Source organism: Schistocerca gregaria, chromosome 2 (genome assembly GCF_023897955.1).
Source record: "Schistocerca gregaria isolate iqSchGreg1 chromosome 2, iqSchGreg1.2, whole genome shotgun sequence".
In the NCBI taxonomy this organism is placed as follows: domain Eukaryota; kingdom Metazoa; phylum Arthropoda; class Insecta; order Orthoptera; family Acrididae; genus Schistocerca; species Schistocerca gregaria.
The window spans coordinates 411,440,869-411,464,211 of NC_064921.1; the positions used below are offsets into that span (position 1 = coordinate 411,440,869).

A 23,343-nucleotide genomic window follows, 5' to 3' on the forward strand; every position below is an offset into this window, starting at 1 on the left:
CGTTCTTCTAAGAATGATGCTGAATATTACCTCAGAGAAAATTCTCAGTACAAATTCTTTTCTAGAGAGCACAAGAAACAGAAACAATATTCCCACCAGAGGAAAAATGCTCCTATCGGAGCACAAAAAAGGCGAACATGTAACTGTTTAAAAGACCGATCGAAAAGTTGAGTACCAGCTGCCTCATTCTACCTTCCTCAGCACCTTTAGAAACTTTTCCAAAACTTCTGGCATGCCAACATATGCGCACTCTTTTTAACGTACAGCTCACCGCTCACTCTCACTAGCTCCCCTAACTGTAACTTGATCACATCTACTGGTCCATCACTGTAAGTCGCTTGTACCCATCGATATCCACTTGCCCAGTCTCACTCACTCATTCAGCCCAACACGTTGTCTCTTTGTCTCTCTCTGTCCTGTCTCCTGTATCACAGACACATCCCTTTCATTCTGTCCTACTACTATTGCCTCCTCACACTATCATTGTCTCCTTCTTGCTCGCCGGCCGGTGTTGCCGAGCGGTTCTAGGCGCTTCAGTCTGGAACCGCGCGTCCGCTCCGGTCGGAGATTCGTATCCTGCATCGGGCATGGATGTGTGTGATATCCTTAGGTTAGTTAGGTTTAAGTAGTTCTATGTTCTAGGGGACTGATGACCTCAAAAGTTAAGTCGCATAGTGCTCAGAGCCATTTCAACCATTGTACTCGAGAACTGGCAAATGTGATGAACTGTGATCTTTCCACCATCGTACGACGTTTGCATGCAATGCGGACGGTTCAAAAATCGGTTGTATGGTACCACTAGCTCTAAGCCAAAATCACAAAAATCAGCTTTGGTCATATGTGCATTTCAGCTTGGTCGTTATAAATTGGCTGTGAACAATATTGTCGTTACGCTAATATAATGAAAAGAAAGAAGTGGGTCCGATCAAACAAAGTAGCAACTCCCGATATAAAGTCCTGTGCGCGTCCACAAAAGATAACGCTGTGCATCTGGTGGAAAGGCGACGATGTGGTGTGCTATGAGCTGCTTCCCCGAGGCGTAACCGTCACTACTGACATTTATTGTCAACAAATGGGGTGCCTTGCAGACGCAATCCAAAAACCTACAGCCAGAAGTGATTCTACTACAGGATTACGCTCACTCGCATTTCGCTTGCCTGGCAAAAAACACTATACAGGAGTTGAGTTGGGAAGTAGTTTCCGCACCCACCTTATTCAGCTGATCGTTCGCCCTCAGATTTCACCTTTCCCGCTCTCAAAAGAACAACCCTCAAGGAACTCCCTTCCCGGATGAAAATGCGCTCCGAACAAGGTTCAACGAGTTGTTAGCCTCAAAACTATTGACTTATAAAGTCGAGGAATCGGAAAAGCCACCACAGCCTTGACAGACTGTTGAAATGCTGAAGGAGAATTTGTTATTGATGACCAAAGTCTCTGATACATATATCTTCTATGTTCAAACTTATGGAAAAAAGCTACGAACGTATGCACCAAACTAATATAACCACACAGTATATTTTCTCAGAAAATTTGCAGTCAAAAGTTTTGAAATCTAAGAGACCATAGATACAATCCGTGTGCACCTGCTGTAGTTATATGAGTTTAGTACTCTCTCTTACAAGGGAAGATATAATTTTTTTCTCTAAGCTTGATTTTTTGTTCTAAACATCAGTCCTATTTTCCTGACAATGTTAAAACATCCCTATTCGTGTTAAAAATAACGTCATGTGGTGAAAAATCATGTTTGGGTCTATCGAGTAGAAATAGAATATGTACATTACTATTGAAAAAATAAATCTATGGACTATGAAGTAGAAAGTTGTTATATAAAAAATATGCCAGCAGCATAGCTTGCACCATCAGGGACCTCTTCATCTTCCAATTGCAGTTTTCCCTTGGCACTACTTCTAGTTTGACTTGCATCCGTATTGTACATCTTCAGCTTGTTTTCTGAATTTCTCAGTCTCTCACTACCCAAATTTCCTATCGCCTCAACAGTGCGACAACTCAGACCTTCACATTTACTACTGCTGCGTTGATTGAAAGCAGCAATGAGACTGTACAGCCCAAAGGGTTCAGTGAACATGCCCACAAATGCCCGTCTGTATTTTGTGTCCTGCCATTCAGACCTTTTCGAAGTAGATCAGTGTCTGCCAAGCCTTTAAGTAGTTCTAAGTTCTAGGGGACTGATGATCTAAGAAGTTAAGTCCCATAGTGCTCAGAGCAATTTGAACCCTCTCTCTCTTCGTTGTTGTCAATATCATACACTCTGTCTCTCATTACCACTGGCCCTCATCCACCTCAACTTTCTCCTTTTCTTTATTCCTCTCCCACTGGCACTGTCTCCTTGTTTTTTTTTCCCAGCAGTGTTTTGTTACTGTCAACTATACTGCACGACCATTGTGTCTCTCTCTTTCTCTTGCACTGCCGTTGTCTCCTTCGCTCTTTCTACAGCTTGACCACTGTCAACTACCAAACAAAACTTATTACTCTTCCGTCTCTTTCCCATTGTCACTTTCTCCTTCACCCTAAGCATAAAATAGCACGAATATGTTCGCAATCCAAAACATTTTGGAAAATTTTTAAAGTTGCTCAGGAAGGTAGAATGAGGCAGCTAGTATCCCACTTTTCAGTAAAAGAATTTTAAACAAGAGCATATTCGCCTTTTTTTTCCACTGGTTCCCTTCTTATCCCTACTATATCTGGGCACATCAGTCACATGAAAATTTTGATTGTTTACTTATGTGACACTGAAATAACGCGAAAGTGTTTTAAAACTCAGGCCGGGTTTTGCACGCACAAAAATTTTGGATGTGCTTCAGTACTACCATATGCGTTTCTCAGAACCCTTTTGCTGTTAATAGAGAGACTTAACTGCATATTTCTCATTGTTACGTCGCTTTGTAAACTACGTTTTTGCCTCACATAGGATTTTACGTGCTTGTTTTTTGTGTAAAAGCAGGGTTAACTCCGAACCTCTCGAAAACGCATAAAGATGTCAAGAAAATTTTGGAAGTTGTTCGAGATCGGGATTTCAGAAACAGTTCGTAAAAATTACAGCCACTTGCTGTGAATAACCATCTTGGAGTCTGCGGCCCAGTTTTGGTACGCAAAAGCCATGTTTTGGGGTGTTTCTTGACAATGCATAAAGATTTTGGAAAGGGGAAGATGATACCGGTAGATAAATGCGAAGAGAATATACCCATTAAAATTTGAACAATTTGTTGCGGTTAGTTATTTAGGTATCCGTTGCTGACGGCGAAAAAAATGGTGGAAGACGCTTCTTCGGTTTTTCTCAAGAACCGCCCTGAACTAAATGGTGCCTCCGCAAATCCCTTAACGCGCACTGTAGACAACATCTAATGCAAAAAGAAGCAACTGGTTTGATCCTTTTGCCTAAGCTGGAGGCAGTGTGTGATATTTAGACTTTGAGCCTGTACTGTACGATAGGTACAGTAAAACCAATTATGCTTGCGTTGGGGACATAAATGGTCCCTTGTTCAAGGGCTTTCCGAACCACTAGGCCCTGCGCTTTTATTACCAAGAGATACCAAGGTATGAGCCCTGGAAAAATCCCGTTTTATGCTCGGCGTTTTGGAACATATTGGTGGCACATGCTGTCGCATGCGTACCAATACTGAACATCCCAAGCGATGTCACGTGATAGGATACGCAATAGTACAACACAAGATTTGAAATTGTGAAGTTAGCAGGGATAAAATACAGGGAGCAAACGTTTATCTGCAGACTGTTTAGATACCAGATTGCTGTTCCAAAAAGCGAAGAACATCAAAAAGAGGCACTAAATGAGAAGAAACTGAGAGAGGGTTGTAGCTTATTCTGTGTTGCTCAATCTGAACAAGCGGTAAAGGAAACCGAGGAGAAATGTGAGTAGGACTAGCAGCTTAAGGCTTCCATATTAACTTAACTACAGGTATGCATGAAGATAATAATTTCGTGCGGTTTGGCGGACTGTTGCAACTCTTTTGTTGACACCACTTTGGCGGCTTGCGTCTACCAAACCTACCTCGGTTATCCAATAACGGAAATGGGGCCTACTGTTTACTAAAGTTTAACTTGGAATCCAAACCATTTGTTGTCCTGGCGATTCCTCAAATCAGGCTACTCTAAAAGGAAAACTAAAAATAAGTGGTCGGACCGAGATTCGAACCCGGAAACCGTCAGTTACCAAGACCTCATTTTTCCGCTAGACTTCCAGGCCCAGAATGTGGTACAGAAAGTTCACGAATGTGTTTTGAAGATTGAGTTTGCTTGGAGTATTAAAATATGATGTATCTATTGACTGCAGTGGTTTAGAACTTGAAATTATTTACTCCACCAAGGAACGTTAGACATCAGTATTTGACATGAATTTCAACTTAGTGAGAAAAAAGGGGTCTTAACAATTCATGTAGGCTACTCTTAGCGAATAGCACCAAGGCGGCCGCCAAGCTTAACATCCCCATCTGACGGTCGGATCGCCATCAACAGTGCCAGATGCCATCACTTCATGAGACACTGCGGAGAGGTTTGGTATTTAAACCATGTCACTGACGCAAAGCCCGATGATCAGGAAATTTACGCTACAACCTCTCCTCCCATTGCCGATCAGATACTGGCAGTAGAATGTTTTAAAGCAGTATCTCCATCTACAGAAGCAGAGTAGACAGTTTCTAACACATGTAACATGTGAAATGTTGAATTTATCCTGACTTTCTTGTTAGATGACGCGAGTAGCTTGTATTAATCTGCATTTAGTATTATTTGTTTCCTTCCGCAATCTAACTCATAGAAATAGTGTCACATATATATTTGACTTCTAGAAAGTAACTCCTTGCTACAGATTCCTTGCAGAACCTGTAGCAATACACCTAGCAGTTTCTGATATATCTCTGGAGAGTTCATGTTTGCCTACAGAGGAAGAAGATTTCACCCATTTTAAAGAAAGCCTACAGATATTATTTTCGAATAAACTTGAGGTCGTGTTATGTTAACAGGATATAATGCTAAAAGCTGAGTAGTGGGGTAATGGTGGCACGAGAACACTTTTGATATCAAATTGATATTAATGAAACTGATCAAATTGATATATAAATTAATGAAACTGATCAATTAATTACCCCATCCCCCACCTCCACCCCTAGCCCAGGACGACGATGCCCGTGACTTCCTCAGTTGGCACACGGGACCCTTCCTCTCACACCACTCACCCTCCCCAGAAGGACTGGGATTCGAGTCCTTAGTTTTCTGCCAAAACCTGGGTGGGGTGGGGGGATGTCAGCACAGCCCTGGGACAAAGAAATTCCCGACATTTTTTTAAATTCCGGCCAAAATTTGAAATTCCCATCAATAGGATATGTGGGGGAAGGGTGGGGAGGGAGTTATCTTATGACTGTCCAGCGTATAATTAAAATTTTTTAAGACATAATTTGTCTTTTTCATAATCCGTTACGACCACTGTGCTGTTTTAGTCCTATTTTTGCGAAATTCCACTGATGGTGTTCTATCATAACAGGCACTCACAATTATGTTCATTAGCTCCTTGACTTTATCGCTTGCATTCTTCAGTGTCAGGGTATTATATGTCCTAGTGCGTTGTAGTTCATGTTTTATGGGGCATTGTTGAACTATAATTTGGTAACTACTTACGCTATGCATTTATTTTCCTCTTAATCTGGAGATATTAAATTGGAAATGCGTGTAGTTTCCTCTGCAGAATTCAGTTCTTCTAAATGATCTTTGTATTCATGTTCTTTTTTTTAGACTCAAAGAGAATGTACCAAATTTGGCCTAAAATATGTTGTATGGAATTTCTACATTTGAACTGTGGAGAATTAATATTTTAATACTCCTTGTTTCTGTTATCTTTTGGTAAGTCTTTTAGCCGCGACTAATTACTCGTTTCATTTACTTTCAATTTCCTGTGAGGCCTTTAGTGATCATTTGCTTTTTATTTCCCTGTTTTTCGAATCTATTTTGTTCTCTTATAAGATGCCATTTTTCCAGTCTTGAACACCAAGATTATTATTAACGGTGAAATGTGGGTAAGAGTTTGTGCTCTACAAGCGTCAGTTTAAGGTTCATATTACCTGAAACAAGGTACTTTTGAAGTATTAATGTATTTCTTGAAATTTTGGTTTCATTAATGCCCTGCACAGGCACAGCAGAGGAAAGAACATCATTTATGACAGCGAAGCTTATGGCATTGTTTGGAGTTTTCTAGGTGCTGAATGTCTTGGTATTTGTATTTCTTGCTGCCTCTAGCATTGTTATCATTATCTTACCCAACACGTTAGTGAAATATCTTTAATATGACTGCTCCGAGTACAAAGGCTGTGAGAAGTGCGTATCGAATATGAACTCTGGGTAAGAACTTGTCACGAATTTCTTATTAGAAAGAAAATTGTAGCAAATGATTTTTTACAAGTACGACAGGAGAAAATTATAAGCTATAATTTCGAAGGTACTTTAAAGAATATAGCAAGGCTTGGTTAGATGATTCCAGACATGGAATCTCATAAATTTCTCTCTCACGCTACGACCTATGTTTGATACCAGCAGGCTTCTTTTGGTGTTGTGAAAGTATACTTTTTTATATCCTCTTGCGTTGGCCTTCAAGCGTTGTTTTACATCCATGGTAGAAGTATTCCTTCACTTCTTCAGTTCTGACGCTGTTTTGCCGCTGATCTCATTTCTGCCGATACCCAATAATTCCACTTTAGATTTTTTTATCTCTCAAACCATATTCTGTTTTCTGTGTATTGTTATTCCATTGAAAACATCCTGTAAATCTTCCTCACTTAGCCGGCCGTTGTGGCCGAGTGGTTCTAGGCGCTTCAGTCCGGAACCGCGCTGCTGCTACGGTCGCAGGTTCGAATCCTGCCTCGGACATGGATGTGTGTGATGTCCTTAGATTAGTTCGGTTTAAGTAGTTCTAAGTCAAGGGGACTGATGACATCAGATGTTAAGTCCCAAAGTGCTTAGAGCCATTTCAACCATTTGAACCATCTTTCTCACTTACACGAAGAATAACAATGCAATTAGCGAACCGTCACACTGATACTCTTTCATGTTGAATTTTAATCACGCTTCTTAACCTTTCTTTTATTTCCTTGTTTACTTCTTTAATGGCCTGCCTGAATAGGAGAAGACAACGTCTGCATCTCCGCTTTGTGTCATTAATCTGAGCACTTGTATCTTCGTCTTCCATTCTTACACTTCACTTGTGGTTCACGTACGTCTCTTCCTAGAGCACATTTCTATTTTTCTGAGGATTTCAAACAGTTTGCACTGCTTCACATTGTCTAACGCTTTATCTAGGTCAACAAATCCAATGAAGCGCTACAAGTAACCGACGATGTAATTCATCTTATCAAAGGGCGAGAGCATGCAAAGAGAAACAAACTAAACATTACATGCTTATTTGATGGTTAACTAACAGTAGGTTCAGAGGACTTAGGAAGAATGACAGAAGTAAATACGAAGAAATCTTTGCACTAAATACTGCTGCCTCATACACGAAATCGAACTCGGTTTCGGCGAGTAGAGAGGGAATTGCTGAAGTACACAAGAGAAACCGGGTCTAGTGAAGCAGGGGATACAACCCGTCGGCTTTGACCAATGACATCATACATTAGTCATAGATAGTAATGTCTTCACTTCGAGGCATAGATAATAAAGCAGTTCTGTGTTCCGGATAAGCGCTATCATCCCACATTAAAATAATTATTCGTAATGATATTGAGGTAATTTGGAATATTAGTTTGTTATTGTACAACAATTTTTAGTGTCTTATTTTCCTTTATAGGAATGGATTTGTCTGTTTGTGGGTATTTAATATTCTTTACTGTCTGTCTAGGCGAGCTTCGGTTATTGCTCGATATTTCCGTGTGATAAGTTCACTTTCTCATTAGCTTCTTTCACTGTATTTCACTATTTTGACATATTTCACTGTTTTATTCCACCAATATGTGTATTTTCGTGTTGTGAAGTACGTAATAGAAATTTCTCGGCTGTCGAGCTTCTTTCGTTTCCCAGCACTAGTATCAGTACGACATTTTAGTATGTGTACTTGTTGTATTACATGCGAAGCCCCTGACACAACTAAACTTCTATCCCGTCCTTCACTTCGCCTTTACACAGATGGCACAACTAAAATTTGTATCCCGTCCTTCACTTGGCCTTTACACTGACAGGATACAAATGTTGCATATAGATATATAGCTCAAGTAGCGAATGGGATACTATTAGCGTCCTAGGCAACAAGAAAACTGTACCCCATAGTGATGTACGGGATACAAATTGTACATGTGTCGTCTTCTTGTCTCCGTGTGGTTCAATTGAGGTACAGGTTGTAAATGTAACTTACGCCTTTTTCCACCTTTTCGTTACCAGTTTACATATACAGAGGTCAACGGAAGTCTGGTACACATATATTACATACGTAGGTCCTTCTGTCATCAGTAGTACTGATATGTACGTAACAAAAGACTGTTAGTCTTAGCGGAGACGAAATAAACGACACATCTACAATTTATATCCTGTGTTCCACTTAGGGTTTCTGAAGCGGAGGATAAATCGTTCAAGTGAAGAACAGGACGGTAATGCTAGTGAAAACGAAGAAATCGACTTACGACAAGGTCCTATTCCGTACTGTACTCAAGCATCACACTACGAATGACCTTTTAATTAGTATCCGGTGTTTCATTTACGGTTTAGTGAAGCATGGGATACATAGTTCAAGTGAACAACAGGACAGCAATGCTAGTTGAAACTAAGAAAACGACGTACGTTTAATTTTTATTCCGTACTGCACTTAAGCAATACAGTTCGAAAGAGTTTCGAGATACAACTGACATATATGTAACGTGATGTATTCTTTGTTAGTAATATATTTCATTCATTTCTTTCCATTGTATTTTGCGGAGAAATACTAAGATACAAACACGCGATATCGTTAACGTGAAAATACTACGGCCCTTATACACTCCTGGAAATTGAAATAAGAACACCGTGAATTCATTGTCCCAGGAAGGGGAAACTTTATTGACACATTCCTGGGGTCAGATACATCACATGATCACACTGACAGAACCACAGGCACATAGACACAGGCAACAGAGCATGCACAATGTCGGCACTAGTACAGTGTATATCCACCTTTCGCAGCTATGCAGGCTGCTATTCTCCCATGGAGACGATCGTAGAGATGCTGGATGTAGCCCTGTGGAACGGCTTGCCATGCCATTTCCACCTGGCGCCTCAGTTGGATCAGCGTTCGTGCTGGACGTGCAGACCGCGTGAGACGACGCTTCATCCAGTCCCAAACATGCTCAATGGGGGACATATCCGGAGATCTTTCTGGCCAGGGTAGTTGACTTACACCTTCTAGAGCACGTTGGGTGGCACGGGATACATGCGGACGTGCATTGTCCTGTTGGAACAGCAAGTTCCCTTGCCGGTCTAGGAATGGTAGAACGATGGGTTCGATGACGGTTTGGATGTACCGTGCACTATTCAGAGTCCCCTCGACGATCACCAGAGGTGTACGGCCAGTGTAGGAGATCGCTCCCCACACCATGATGCCGGGTGTTGGCCCTGTGGGCCTCGGTCGTATGCAGTCCTGATTGTGGCGCTCACCTGCACGGCGCCAAACACGCATACGACCATCATTGGCACCAAGGCAGAAGCGACTCTCATCGCTGAAGACGACACGTCTCCATTCGTCCCTCCATTCACGCCTGTCGCGACACCACTGTAGGCGGGCTGCACGATGTTGGGGCGTGAGCGGAAGACGGCCTCACGGTGTGCGGGACCGTAGCCCAGCTTCATGGAGACGGTTGCGAATGGTCCTCGCCGACACCCCAGGAGCAACAGTGTACCTAATTTGCTGGGAAGTGGCGGTGCGGTCCCCTACGGCACTGCGTAGGATCCTACGGTCTTGGCGTGCATCCGTGCGTCGCTGCGGTCCGGTCCCAGGTCGACGGGCACGTGCACCTTCCGCCGACCACTGGCGACAACATCGATGTACTGTGGAGACCTCACGCCCCACGTGTTGAGCAATTCGGCGGTACGTCCACCCGGCCTCCCGCATGCCCACTATACGCCCTCGCTCAAAGTCCGTCAACTGCACATACGGTTCACGTCCACGCTGTCGCGGCATGCTACCAGTGTTAAAGACTGCGATGGAGCTCCGTATGCCACGGCAAACTGGCTGACACTGACGGCGGCGGTGCACAAATTCTGCGCAGCTAGCGCCATTCGACGGCCAATACCGCGGTTCCTGGTGTGTCCGCTGTGCCGTGCGTGTGATCATTGCTTGTACAGCCCTCTCGCTGTGTCCGGAGCAAGTATGATGGGTCTGACACACCGGTGTCAATGTGTTCTTTTTTCCATTTCCAGGAGTGTATATGTGAAGTACAGTTTTTGTCTCTTGCATTCCTTTGTTTCTGAACATTCTTCTCAGCTCTTTCATCTTTGTAATACATGCTCTCTGGCCAATTCTGACGTCATTGCTCAAAGCCGACGGGTTGTATCCCCCGCTAAACTAGACACGAGAAACCGCTGTTAGATTTATAGGAAACAATTTTATGCATCTTTCGCGTCGTGCCCTTACACCTGCCAACACTTTGAAACTAATACATCACCATGGGAACAGCTTCCGATAAATACATCTTTAATGACAGCCACTTGGACAACGTCACCATGCCGCGCGGAGTGGCCGCCCGGTTCGAGGCTCTGTGTCACGTATTGCACGGCCCCTCTCGCCGGAGGTTCGAGTCCTCTCTCGGGCATGGGTGTTTGCGTATTCTGTTCTTAGCATAAGTTAGTGTAAGTTAGATTACGTAGTGTGTAAGTCTAGGGACCGAGGACTTCAGCAGTGTGGTCCCTTAGGAATTCACTCACACACACCTCACCTATGGTAACAGCGTCGTCTACAGCCATCTTTGGTCGACTGCGGCCGTTGTGCAACGTCTCCATGGAAATGACTTCTTAGAGCATATCTTTGATTACCAATAGCGACCCTATCGATGTCCCCCTGGAAACAGCGTCGCTAGTAGTATCAAGAAGGGTCACTAGCTGGCGTTCAACGGTCCTATAATTGTTTCTGTATCCGGTTCTACTTTAAAATATTTAGTGTATTTATAGTAAGATTATTAAAGTCTTGTATTACTTGTTTGAACTATTACATTTGTATAACGTCGTGTATACAATTTCCCTGTTATTTTTCATTTTATTCGTAAGTTATAATGTATTTTACGTAAATTAAGTTCCCACTGGTTGCAGCTGATATAATGCATCAATGCACGCGTCTTCGTACACTATTTAACCCATGGAGGAACAGCCATAGTATTTCTCAGCTTGGCGTATGTTACGTAAAGGCTTACTTCGCTGGTTAACATCCCTTTCAAATTTTTGTACAGTGCTCATAAGCTGAAGGTGGTTGTTTAATTTTAATTAATAAGATATTCTGCGATCTTGACTGATTTTACTAACTGATCATCGTGAACAGATCTCTGTTACCTCCTCACCATAACGGTTAAAATTAAGAATACTTTATGTTAAGCCCAATTTCATCTGTGTTACGAAGTGCTTTAATTTCCACTGCCAGTTACGTTCATCCAACCGCCTTGGTTGACAAATACTTAGGACAATGCGGAGTGCTTTGATACACATGGAAACAGTATCAAACCCCTGTGGTCTTACGGCAAGTCTTTTTCAGTGAATAGGAGAGATCCGAGCAGGAACGGTGGGAAAGCTTTCCAGGAGTACATAAGAATTAAGTTGTATACAGAAGAGGTAGTAAAACAAGGGGAGGCGAGTGCGGGTACAAAAGCAGTAGTAGGGAGGCGTGTCGCACCTTCCTTCCTGGCCAGCTGCTGGTCGGACAGCTGGTCCATGGCGTAGCCGCGCTGCTGGCCGTACAGCTGGAGCAGTGAGTGCTTGACGCAGTAGCTGTGGTAGTGGTGCGGGTGCAGGAACGTGTCCAGCTTCTGCAGCAGCGTCTCCAGGCTCTCCACCGTCGGCCGCTCCTGCAACACCAAACGATGGAGAGCCATTTCAGTAAAAGCGGCTTGATCTTGTGGCTGTTGGTATTGTCAACCCTAGTATAACAACAACAAGACTGCAACACCTACAGTTATAAGTATTAACAATCTATATTTAAAAATAATTACTTGATTAATGATGTTTTTCATATACTATTCCGATTAATAATATGATTACTTAACTACCTGGCCAAAAGTATCAAGACATCTCTTTCTAATGCGAAATTGACCGCTGGCTGTCACGAACGCAGGACACTCAAGTGTAAAAAATGTAAGTAACAGCAGTAAGGAGTGGCCGTAACGAGAGTTCACTGGCTGTGAACATTGATGTCACCCGAGTAACACAGAATCATGTCAACCCTTCAACAGCTGCACAAGTGGAATGTTCCTGGTGTGTTTCTGAAGTGGAACCACGCAGGAACGACCACAGCTAAACCAAGAGCAGCCAGACCTGGTACTCTAACGGACAGGGATCGTCGAACACTGCAGACGGTGGTTGCAAAGAAACGCATGAAATCGGCCGAAGCTGTCACTCTTGAGTTCCAAAGTGCAACCAGCGTTCCAGTTGGTACAATGATTTTGCTTAGGGAGTTAAAAAGAATGAGGATGATCGCGCTCCAGACCCTAACTTCCAACACCACTCCCTTGTCTTGTTTTCGGCTCTTGAGGCAGACATGGCTGCCATTCCTCCACAGACACTCAGACACCCGACTGAAAGATAGTGTCTTCTTGTAATGTCGCAGCTATTTGCACGGCTGCACAGTTTTGCAGTAAAAATGGTTCAAACGGCTCTGAGCAGTATGGTACTTAACATCTGAGGTCATCAGTCCTAAAACAGTAAGTTTTATTCCGTTAGGTCAAGCTGTATTGGAGGCTGAAAATGAAGCCTCCAGCCCCGGCCGTTGTGTAGTCGGCTGCTGGCGTCATAATGCCATCCGTCGCGGTCTGCGGACCGTGAGAACTGCTCTGTGTGGAGCGTACTAAGACCACTTATTCATCTCACCTAAGAAACTAAATAACTGTGATAAATAGGATCTGTTTGTTTTCTTTGTTATTTGAAAACAATAACAGCACTCTCAGTGCGCGCAAGTTAATTTTAAGGACTTTTGATTCTAAACTTGTAATAACTGTGCTTTCGTAATGGAAATAATAGCTTAAAAGTTGATATTTATATTTTGTGTTAGGGTGGGAGTACATGAGAGTGAATGTGAGTATGTATGTAGGGACATACGTCAAATTTCAATTTTATAATGTATTACACAATCCGTAACTAGCAAGTGTTACGTAACCAGGATGTCCTGAAAACGGTGAATCAGTCTAACTGGTGGATGACGTATGTCTAGGATTGTTTGCTTTTGTAATAAGGCAGCCAGAAAGATAGTAAGAGGATACTTAGTTCTAAAGTATATTTCTTATTTTGATTTTCGTTTCGTTTAGTTTTGTGGAACATTTTGTGAATTTTTGGAATATGAAATGACGTAGGTGCATCTACGAATGCTGATTGGAGTAAAGCGGTTTGCACGCGATATTGATCATCTGACTGGATGATCATTTTGATCAACCAATGAGAGAGAAGTCCTTCCCGCGTAACTGAATGGGTTATATGCCCTGTGAGCGACGGCACTGAGTCAGTCGTGGACTCGATGTCGGAAGAGAAGGTCATGTTAAATGTGTCCGAAACAATTATCTGTAAGATGAAGAAAGGACGGTAAAATCGCGCTCGGCTTATATCGCCGTGCTAGCAGGTGCAATTACGGACATTTCGGTAAAGTTTTGAGAGGTTTTGGAATGTTGGTTGCAGAATAAACCGCGTGTGAAACTATCGGCCTTTGTGAATATTCTGCGTGGCGTGTTCCGTATGCAAGTACACAACATTTTGGAGAGAATATTCTTTCGAAGAATCCACTGAAAAGGACCGAATGTGAACTCGTTTTGTGACAGAGTATTGCCTGAATGAATCTCGTAATATTTCGGGTTGGACTTGGCACATTTCTGGCTGTCTTACGTGTGACATAAGCTGCACGAACTAGTAGTATATGTACTACCAACGTAAATGTGGGCTTGGTAACACCATAAATGAAAAGGACAATGATAAAACATCAGTATCTACAAACAAACATTTTCAATGACGGCAGGAAGCACCCACTTTGCCCATTATTAATAGAGATTTACAGGTTTATTTTGTTACTTGAGTTACGCGGAGTTTGTAATCGTAAGTACGGACGGTGATTTTCTTCAACGCTGCTTTTCTCATCGTCTACATAGTACCTGCGAGTGCAGAGCAATGGGTGGTGGATGGACGCTATACTGTTGTAGGTGGACATCAATAATTAAATCACAACGCAGCTCACCAACCCCGCCCCGCCGCGCTATGTAGAGTACAAGCAAAGGTGAATGGTGAACAAACCCCTCATTAATATCCAGTAAGAGGGTCCGCATATTTTTGATTAGATAGGGTATTTCATTCAGACACTCGTCTCCAAATTACTCTAAAGGATTATGTATTCCTGATATTGTGCCAGAATGGGGGTGATCTGCAGCATGATAAACGCAGGAGAAAAACATCAAAAATCCAAGATCGCTAGTGAAGCATTTATTTTGATAACCAGTTTCGGTAAGGTAGTCATACCATAACTTATCTTGGCTTTTTGAAGTTTCTCTTTTGAGTTTATTTCTCCGAAGTATTATGCTTTCACGCTGGCTGCCGTCTTCAGTTAGCAAGGATTGCCGCCAATGCGACACAGAGATCTGATAGGTTTTAGTCACAGTAGTTGGTGCCCATCCTCAGCTGGCAAAGGTCGCAGCCAGTGTGTGACAGAGAACCACAGTAGAGGCGATTAGTCAGAGTAGCTGGAGGTTCTACCTGCTGCGTCTTGTCGACCTCGTCTCCCAGGCGCGACACGAGCTCTGCGACGTGTGCGGCCGGCAGCGAGACGGGACAGCGATCGCAGCGCCAGTCCGAGGCCGGGTCCAGCGGCGACGTCGGCAGCTGGATGCCGCCACAGGCCGGGGCGTCGCTGCCACACACCGAGCACACTCACTCTCCTGCGAACTTTCTCTATCTGACGACTAAAACTTCATAAACTCAACAATCAACTGGTGTATCCATAGAGAGTGTCCCAGAGAAGTTGCCCCAAGCCTCGAGTGGTTGTCGAGGGTGTCTTGAGGAACAAATCGAGAATAGGAAACCGTGCCGGGAAATGTCTTCCACCGAAGCTACAGAGCATCGACGTTACGGACGTCGGCGTCTGCCACTAAACCACCCCTTCCGGCAGCAAGCGTGGCTTTGTACGCTGACGGACCGTAGGTGGAAAATCTCGCAATGTTGCTTGTTATTCAGTGATCGCGACTGATCTTCACTGTCATCAGTGGAGAAGATGGATTTAGCTGCTGCGGAGACATGCCTTGTCTCCTACGAATGCGATGCGCTGTTGCGTCGGTGGATGGGGTTTCGGATACGGGTTTCCATCCGCTTTTTATTTTTCTCTTCGAATCCTCTAAAATCTCCAATGTTTTTCAGTACTTGGGTGAAAAATGAACTGCAGATGGCAATCTCTGTCCGAAACCGTCTTCCACTGACGCAACAGAGCATTGCATTTATAGAAGACAATGCCTGTCTACGCAGCAGCTAGTTACATCTTTTCCACTGGTGATAGTGATAATCTGTCGCGATCACTAAATAACGAACAATAATGCGAGACCTTCCGCCTACGGTTCGTCAGCATACAAAGTCACGTCCGCTGACGAAGGCGTGGCCTAGTGGCAGGAACCGGCGCTGCAACTTTGACGCTCTGTAGCGTCGTAGGTTGTCGTTCCCGGACACAGGTTCCTGTACTCGATTTGATCCTCAAGACACCCTCTGCAACCCCTCGAAGTCCGTCACGACATTTCTGGGACACCATGTTCAACTACACTCATGGTCTGTTACAGTTACTACACTCATGGTCATAAATTAAGGATAATGCTGATACATAGTGAAACAACGCTCTGGTGGGGGGTTTGCAGGTTTAAATCACCTCAGGGTATGACCATGCGGTGCATTTGACCTGCGGTCGTCGCACGGTGGCACTGGCAGCAGTACACATACGCAGAGGTGTGTTGGTGCATGTCAAAGTACAATACAACGAGTAAGTGTGCAGACGTTTTCAGACGTGCTAATAGTGACTGTGTGTTGAAAATGGACCAATGAAAATATATTGATGACGTTATGAGAGGTAGAATACTAGGGCGAGTGGAGACTAGTGAAACACAGCAAGTCGCAGCACGGGTCCTCCGTGTGGCACAAAGTATGATCTCAAGATTATGGCAACGATTCCAGCAAACAGGAAACGTGTCCAAGTGCAACAGTACGGGACGTCCACAGTGTACAACACCACAAGATGGCCGATATCTCACCGTCAGTGCCCGCAGGCGGCCACGGAGTAATGCAGGTAGCCTTGCTCGGGACCTTACCATAGCCACTGGAACGATTGTCTCCAGACAGACAGTCTACAGACGACTGAACAGACGTGGTTTATTAAACCAGGGACCTGTAAAGTGCATTCCACTGACCCTGGATCACAGAAAAGCCTGTAAAGCCCGGTGTCAAGAACACAGTACATGGTCATTGGAACAGTGGTCCCAGGTATAGTCTGAACAGTGATTCTCGCCCGGTTTTCATCTGGCGTGAACCAGGAATCAGATACCAGCCCCATAATGTCCTTGAAAGGGACCTGTATGGAAGTCTTGGTTTGATGGCGCACGGTGGGATTATGATTGGTGCACGTACACCCCTGCATGTCTTTGACAGAGGAACTGTAACAGGTCAGGTGTATAGGAACGTCATTTCAGGTGTGCAGTGGGTCCCACCTTCCTCCTGATGGATGATAACGAACGGCCCCACCGAGTTGCCATCGTGGATGAATGCCTTGAAACAGAATATATCAGACGAATAGAGTAGCCTGCCTGTTCTTCAGACCTAAACCCCATCGAACACGTCTGGGATGTTCTCGGTCGACGTATCACTGCACGTCTTCACACCCCTAGGACATTTCAGGAACTCCGACAGGCACTGGTGCAAGAATGGGAGGCTATACCACAGCAGCTGCTCGACCACCTGATCCAGGGTATGCCAACCCGTTGTGCGGCTTGTGTACGCTTTCATGGTGATCATATCCCATATTGATGTCAGGGTACGTGCGAAAGAAACAGTGGAGTTTTTTAGCAGATGTTTTTCGGGACGGTTTTCTCAACTTATCACCAATACCGTGGAATTACAGATCTGTGTCTTGTGTGTTCCCTCTGTGCCTTTGCCGTTAGCGCCAGTTTTATGTAGTGCCACGTTGTGTGACACCACATTCCCATGAGTGTAGTTGCCTGCTTAACGGCTTCCAATGCAACAATATTTGTTTTTCAACATTTCGTATAATTATCGACCGAAATTAAAAATTAAAATGCTGTCAATCTATCCACTAAGAAGTATATATTATGTAAAGTCTGATTTTGTAAGAACGGACACGAAGAAAACATTTTCGAGGGAGTTTTTCCTTAGCTAGTAGACGATCCACTGGGCGAGCAATTAGATTGCGTACCTGATTTTGTGAGGAACAATCTGGCTACCGATCGGTCTAGCCGTTACTGACTACAGAAACGTCCGAAACGTATGTTAGCTCTCGTCTGCGTCTTGCACATCATCAATATCTAAAACACAGCTGTACCTACAGAGTGGATGTTTAGACGCGTTTTCTCTCTCTCTCTCTCTCTCTCTCTCTCTCTCTCTCTCTCTCTCTCTGTCTTGGTGGGCTATTGCCTATTCTGTGTCCTCAGTGGTACGGTTTTTACTGACGCAGCAGCCGTGAGATGATTTATGGCCTTTGAGTTTTCACCATGGCAGCATACTCATGCCTCGTACGGTCCTACAACGGCCACTTGAACGGGGTAAACCACTCGCACTAACTCTAGAGGACCTGCTGCCATGTGACAGCCTAGGTCCTTTCGTGAGCCGCAAATTTTCGGGTGCACCCTTATATCTAAAATAATTTGACAGCAAACATAATTTGAAATGGTGTCGTACGTGTGGAGCAGTTTTACCCGGAATGGTGCCTGTAATACATTCTACTGCACGTCAACAGCATCCTGAAAATTGTTACCCATTAAGTCCACATCCCTCTAAAAAAAAAAAAAAAGTGCGAGAAAACAGCATTTTATAAGTCACTGTCTTTCGACAGTGTTCAGCCGTTCAAGGACGTCAGCGGAAACCTGAATAGGATCCCAGCAGTGGGATCGAACGTCGAGCACTGAAGACGTTCGAAGAGGAATATGACGCGGTCTAACTAGCCAAATTGTATCGTCAATAAAAAAGATGGTCAAACTATCAAGAGCATGTGGAGATGATACTTTGCTGTTTGAAGCCACTTCACTATCCCATTCCTTATGGTGTTGCAGGATGCTTCCCGCAAACATTACATTTACGTAGTTAAAGCGCGGGGTGGCCACGCGGTCTAGGCGCATTGCCACGGTCCGCGTGGCTCCTTCCGTCGAAGGTTCCAGCCCTCCCTCGGGTATTGGTGTCTGTGTTGTCCTTACCGTAAGTTAGTTTAAGATACACCCATGGAAATTGAAATAAGAACACCGTGAATTCATTGTCCCAGGAAGGGGAAACTTTATTGACACATTCCTGGGGTCAGATACATCACATGATCACACTGACAGAACCACAGGCACATAGACACACGCAACAGAGCATGCACAATATCGGCACTAGTACAGTGTATATCCACCTTTCGCAGCAATGCAGGCTGCTATTCTCCCATGGAGACGATCGTAGAGATGCTGGATGTAGTCCTGTGGAACGGCTTGCCATGCCATTTCCACCTGGCGCCTCAGTTGGACCAGCGTTCGTGCTGGACGTGCAGACCACGTGAGACGACGCTTCATCCAGTCCCAAACATGCTCAATTGGGGGACAGATCCGGAGATCTTGCTGGCCAGGGTAGTTGACTTACACCTTCTAGAGCACGTTGGGTGGCACGGGATACATGCGGACGTGCATTGTCCTGTTGGAACAGCAAGTTCCCTTGCCGGTCTAGGAATGGTAGAACGATGGGTTCGTTGACGGTTTGGATGTACCTTGCACTATTCAGTGTCCCCTCGACGATCACCAGAGGTGTACGGCCAGTGTAGGAGATCGCTCCCCACACCATGATGCCGGGTGTTGGCCCTGTGTGCCTCGGTCGTATGCAGTCCTAGGAATGGTAGAACGATGGGTTCGTTGACGGTTTGGATGTACCTTGCACTATTCAGTGTCCCCTCGACGATCACCAGAGGTGTACGGCCAGTGTAGGAGATCGCTCCCCACACCATGATGCCGGGTGTTGGCCCTGTGTGCCTCGGTCGTATGCAGTCCTGATTGTGGCGCTCACCTGCACGGCGCCAAACACGCATACGACCATCATTGGCACCAAGGCAGAAGCGACTCTCATCGCTGAAGACGACACGTCTCCATTCGTCCCTCCATTCACGCCTGACGCGATACTACTGGAGGCGGGCTGCACGATGTTGGGGCGTGAGCGGAAGACGGCCTCACGGTGTGCGGGACCGTAGCCCAGCTTCATGGAGACGGTTGCGAATGGTCCTCGCTGATACCCCAGGAGCAACAGTGTCCCTAATTTGCTGGGAAGTGGCGTTGCGGTCCCCTACGGCACTGCGTAGGATCCTACAGTCTTGGCGTGCAACCGTGCGTCCCAGGTCGACGGGCACGTGCACCTTCCACCGACCACTGGCGACAACATCGATGTACTGTGGAGACCTCACGCCCCACGTGGTGAGCAATTCGGCGGTACGTCCACCCGGCCTCCCGCATGCCCACTATACGCCCTCGCTCAAAGTCCGTCAACTGCACATACGGTTCACGTCCACGCTGTGGCGGCATGCTACCACTGTTAAAGACAGCAATGGAGCTCCGTATGCGACGGCAAACTGGCTGACACTGACGGCGGCGGTGCACAAATGCTGCGCAGCTAGTGCCATTCGACGGCCAACACCGCGGTTCCTGGTGTGTCCGCTGTGCCGTGCGTGTGATCATTGCTTGTACAGCCCTCTCGCAGTGTCCGGAGCAAGTATGGTGGGTCTGACACACCGGTGTCAATGTGTTCTTTTTTCCATTTCCAGGAGTGTAGATCAAGTAGTGCGTAACTTACGAACCAATGACCTCAGCAGTTTGGTCCCATAAGATGTTACCACAAATTTCCAAAATTAACATATTTAAATCAGACACAAAATAAGAATATTTGGCAGCCAAGATCTCGTGTTGTAGTTTTTTTTCCTTTATTTCGCCAATCCACTAATTCGACAGAATGTCATTTTCCGACCTACAATGTACGAGGAAAATATTACATGACGATCCGCACAGCTGTACAGCCAGTACACACATGGGAAAACAACATAATAACCATATATCGCAATACTTTTTACATACTTTCTGGAATATTACTGTGCATGAATCGCACAAACATAACGATAGACACTCGACTTATGAAACAAAGGCGCCACATTGGCTATCCAGATACATAAAACAGAGTAAATAAACAATTCATAATTAAAAAAACATGAGCCATGAACCTTGGCGTTGGTGGGGAGGCTTGCGTGCCTCAGCGATACAGATAGCCGTACCGTAGGTACAACCACAACGGAGGGGTATCGGTTGAGAGGCCAGACAAACGTGTGGTTCCTGAAGAGGGGCAGCAGCCTTTTCAGTAGTTGCAAGGGCAACAGTCTGGATGATTGTAACAATAACCAAAACGGCCTTGCTATGCTGGTACTGCGAACGACTGAAAGCAAGGGGAAACTATGGCCGTAATTTTTCCCGAGAGCATGTAGCTTTACTGTATGATTAAATGATGATAGCATCCTCTTGGGTAAAATATTCCGGAGGTAAAATAGTCCCCCATTCGGATCTCCGGGCGGGGACTACTCAAGAGGATGTCGTTATCAGGAGAAAGAAAACTGGCGTTCTACAAATCGGAGCATGGAATGTCAGATCCCTTAATCAGGCAGGTAGGTTAGAAAATTTAAAAAGGGAAATGGATAGGTTAAAGTTAGATATAGTGGGAATTAGTGAAGTTCGGTGGCAGGAGGAACAAGACTTCTGGTCAGGTGACTGCAGGGTTATAAACACGGAATCAAATAGGGGTAATGCAGGAGTAGGTTTAATAATGAATAGAAAAATAGGAATGCAGGTAAGCTACTACAAACAGCATACTGAACGCATTATTGTGGCCAAGATAGACACGAAGCCCACACCTACTACAGTTGTACAAGTTTATATGCCAACTAGCTCTGCAGATGACTAAGGTATTGAAAAAATGTATGACGAAATAAAAGAAATTATTCAGATAGTGAAGGGAGATGAAAATTTAATAGTCATGGGTGACTGGAACTCGGTAGTAGGAAAAGGGAGATAAGGAAACGTAGTAGGTGAATATGGATTGGGGCTAAGAAATGAAAGAGGAAGCCGCCTGGTAGAATTTTGCACAGAGTAAAACTTAATCATAGCTAACACTTGGTTTAAGAATCATGAAAGAAGATTGTATGCATGGAAGAACCCTGGAGATACTAAAAGGTGTCAGATAGATTATATAATGGTAAGACAGAGATTAAGGAACCAGGTTTTAAATTGTAGGACATTTCCAGGGGCAGATGTGGACTCTGACCACAATCTATTGGTTATGACCTGTAGATTAAAACTGAAGAAACTGCAAAGAGGTTGGAATTTAAGGAGATGGGACCTGGATAAACAGAAAGAACCAGACGTTGTACAGAGTTTAAGGGAGAGCATAAGGGAACAATTGACAGGAATGGGGGACAGAAATACAGTAGAAGAAGAATGGGTAGCTTTGAGGGATGAAGTAGTGAAGGCAGCAGAGGATCAAATAGATAAAAAGACGTGGGCTAGTAGAAATCCTTGGGTAACAGAAGAAAATTGAATTTAATTGATGAAAGGAGAAAATATAAACATGCAGTAAATGAAGCAGGCAAAAAGGAATACAAACGTCTCAAAAATGAGATCCACAGGAAGTGCAAAATGGCTAAGCAGGCATGGCTAGAGAACAAATGTAAGGATGTAGAGGTTTATCTCACTAGGGGTAAGATATATAGTGCCTACAGGAATATTAAAGAGACTTTTGGAGATAAGAGAACCACTTGTATGAACATCAAGAACTCAGATGGAAATCCAGTTCTAAGCAAAGAAGGGAAAGAAGAAAGGTGGAAGGAGTATATAGAGGATCTATACAAGGGCGATGTACTTGAGGACAATATTATGGAAATGGAATAGGATGTAGATGAAGATGAAATGGGAGATACAATACTGAGTGAAGAGTTTGACAGAGCACTGAAAGACCTGAGTCGAAACAAGGCCCCCGGAGTAGACAACATTCCATTGGAACTACTGACGGCCTTGGGAGAGCCAGTCCTTACAAAACTCTACTATCTAGTGAGCAAGATGTATGAAACAGGAGAAATACCCTCAGACTTCAAGAAAAAAATAATAATTCCAATCCCAAAGAAAGCAGGTGTTGACAGATGTTAAAATTACCGAACAATCAGTTTAATAAGCCACAGCTGCAAAATATTAACACGAATTCTTTACAGACGAATAGAAAAACTAGTAGAAGCAGACCTCGGGGAAGATCAGTCTGGATTCCGTAGAAATACTGGAACACGTGAGGCAATACTGACCTTACGACTTATCTTAGAAGAAAGATTAAGGAAAGGCAAACCTACGTTTCTAGCATTTGTAGACTTAGAGAAAGCTTTTGACAATGTTGACTTGAATACTCTTTTTCAAATTCTAAAGACGGCAGGGGTAAAATACAGGGAGCGAAAGGCTATATACAATGTGTACAGAAACCAGATGGCAGTCATAAGAGTCGAGGGACATGAAAGGGAAGCAGTGGTTGGGAAGGGAGTAAGACAGGGCTGTAGCCTCTCCCCGATGTTATTCAATCTGTATTTTGAGCAAGCAGTAAAGGAACAAAAGAAAAATTCGGTGTAGGTATTAAAATCCATGGAGAAGAAATAAAAACTTTGAGGTTCGCCGATGACATCATAATTCTGTCAGAGACGGCAAAGGACTTGGAAGAGCAGTTGAATGGAATGAGCAGTGTCTTGAAAGGGGGATATAAGATGAACATCAATAAAAGCAAAACGAGGATAATGGAATGTAGTCGAATTAAGTCGGGTGATGCTGAGGGAACTAGATTAGGAAATGAGACACTTAAAGTAGTAGAGGAGTTTTGCTATTTGGGGAGCAAAATAAC

The 23,343-nt window shown here is 44.3% G+C and overlaps 1 protein-coding gene across 1 annotated transcript in view; it reads right to left on the reverse strand.

Moving 5' to 3' along the window:
- LOC126323215 (SET domain-containing protein SmydA-8-like) overlaps positions 1-23,343 on the reverse strand; it is a 111,029-nt gene that overhangs the window by 14,741 nt on the left and 72,945 nt on the right. The window contains exons 6-7 of the mRNA XM_049994615.1: positions 14,911-15,064; positions 11,861-12,032 (exon numbers count right to left, since the gene is read on the reverse strand). Of these exons, the coding sequence (XP_049850572.1) occupies positions 11,861-12,032; positions 14,911-15,064 (326 nt within the window). The remainder of the gene's footprint in view (positions 1-11,860; positions 12,033-14,910; positions 15,065-23,343) is intronic.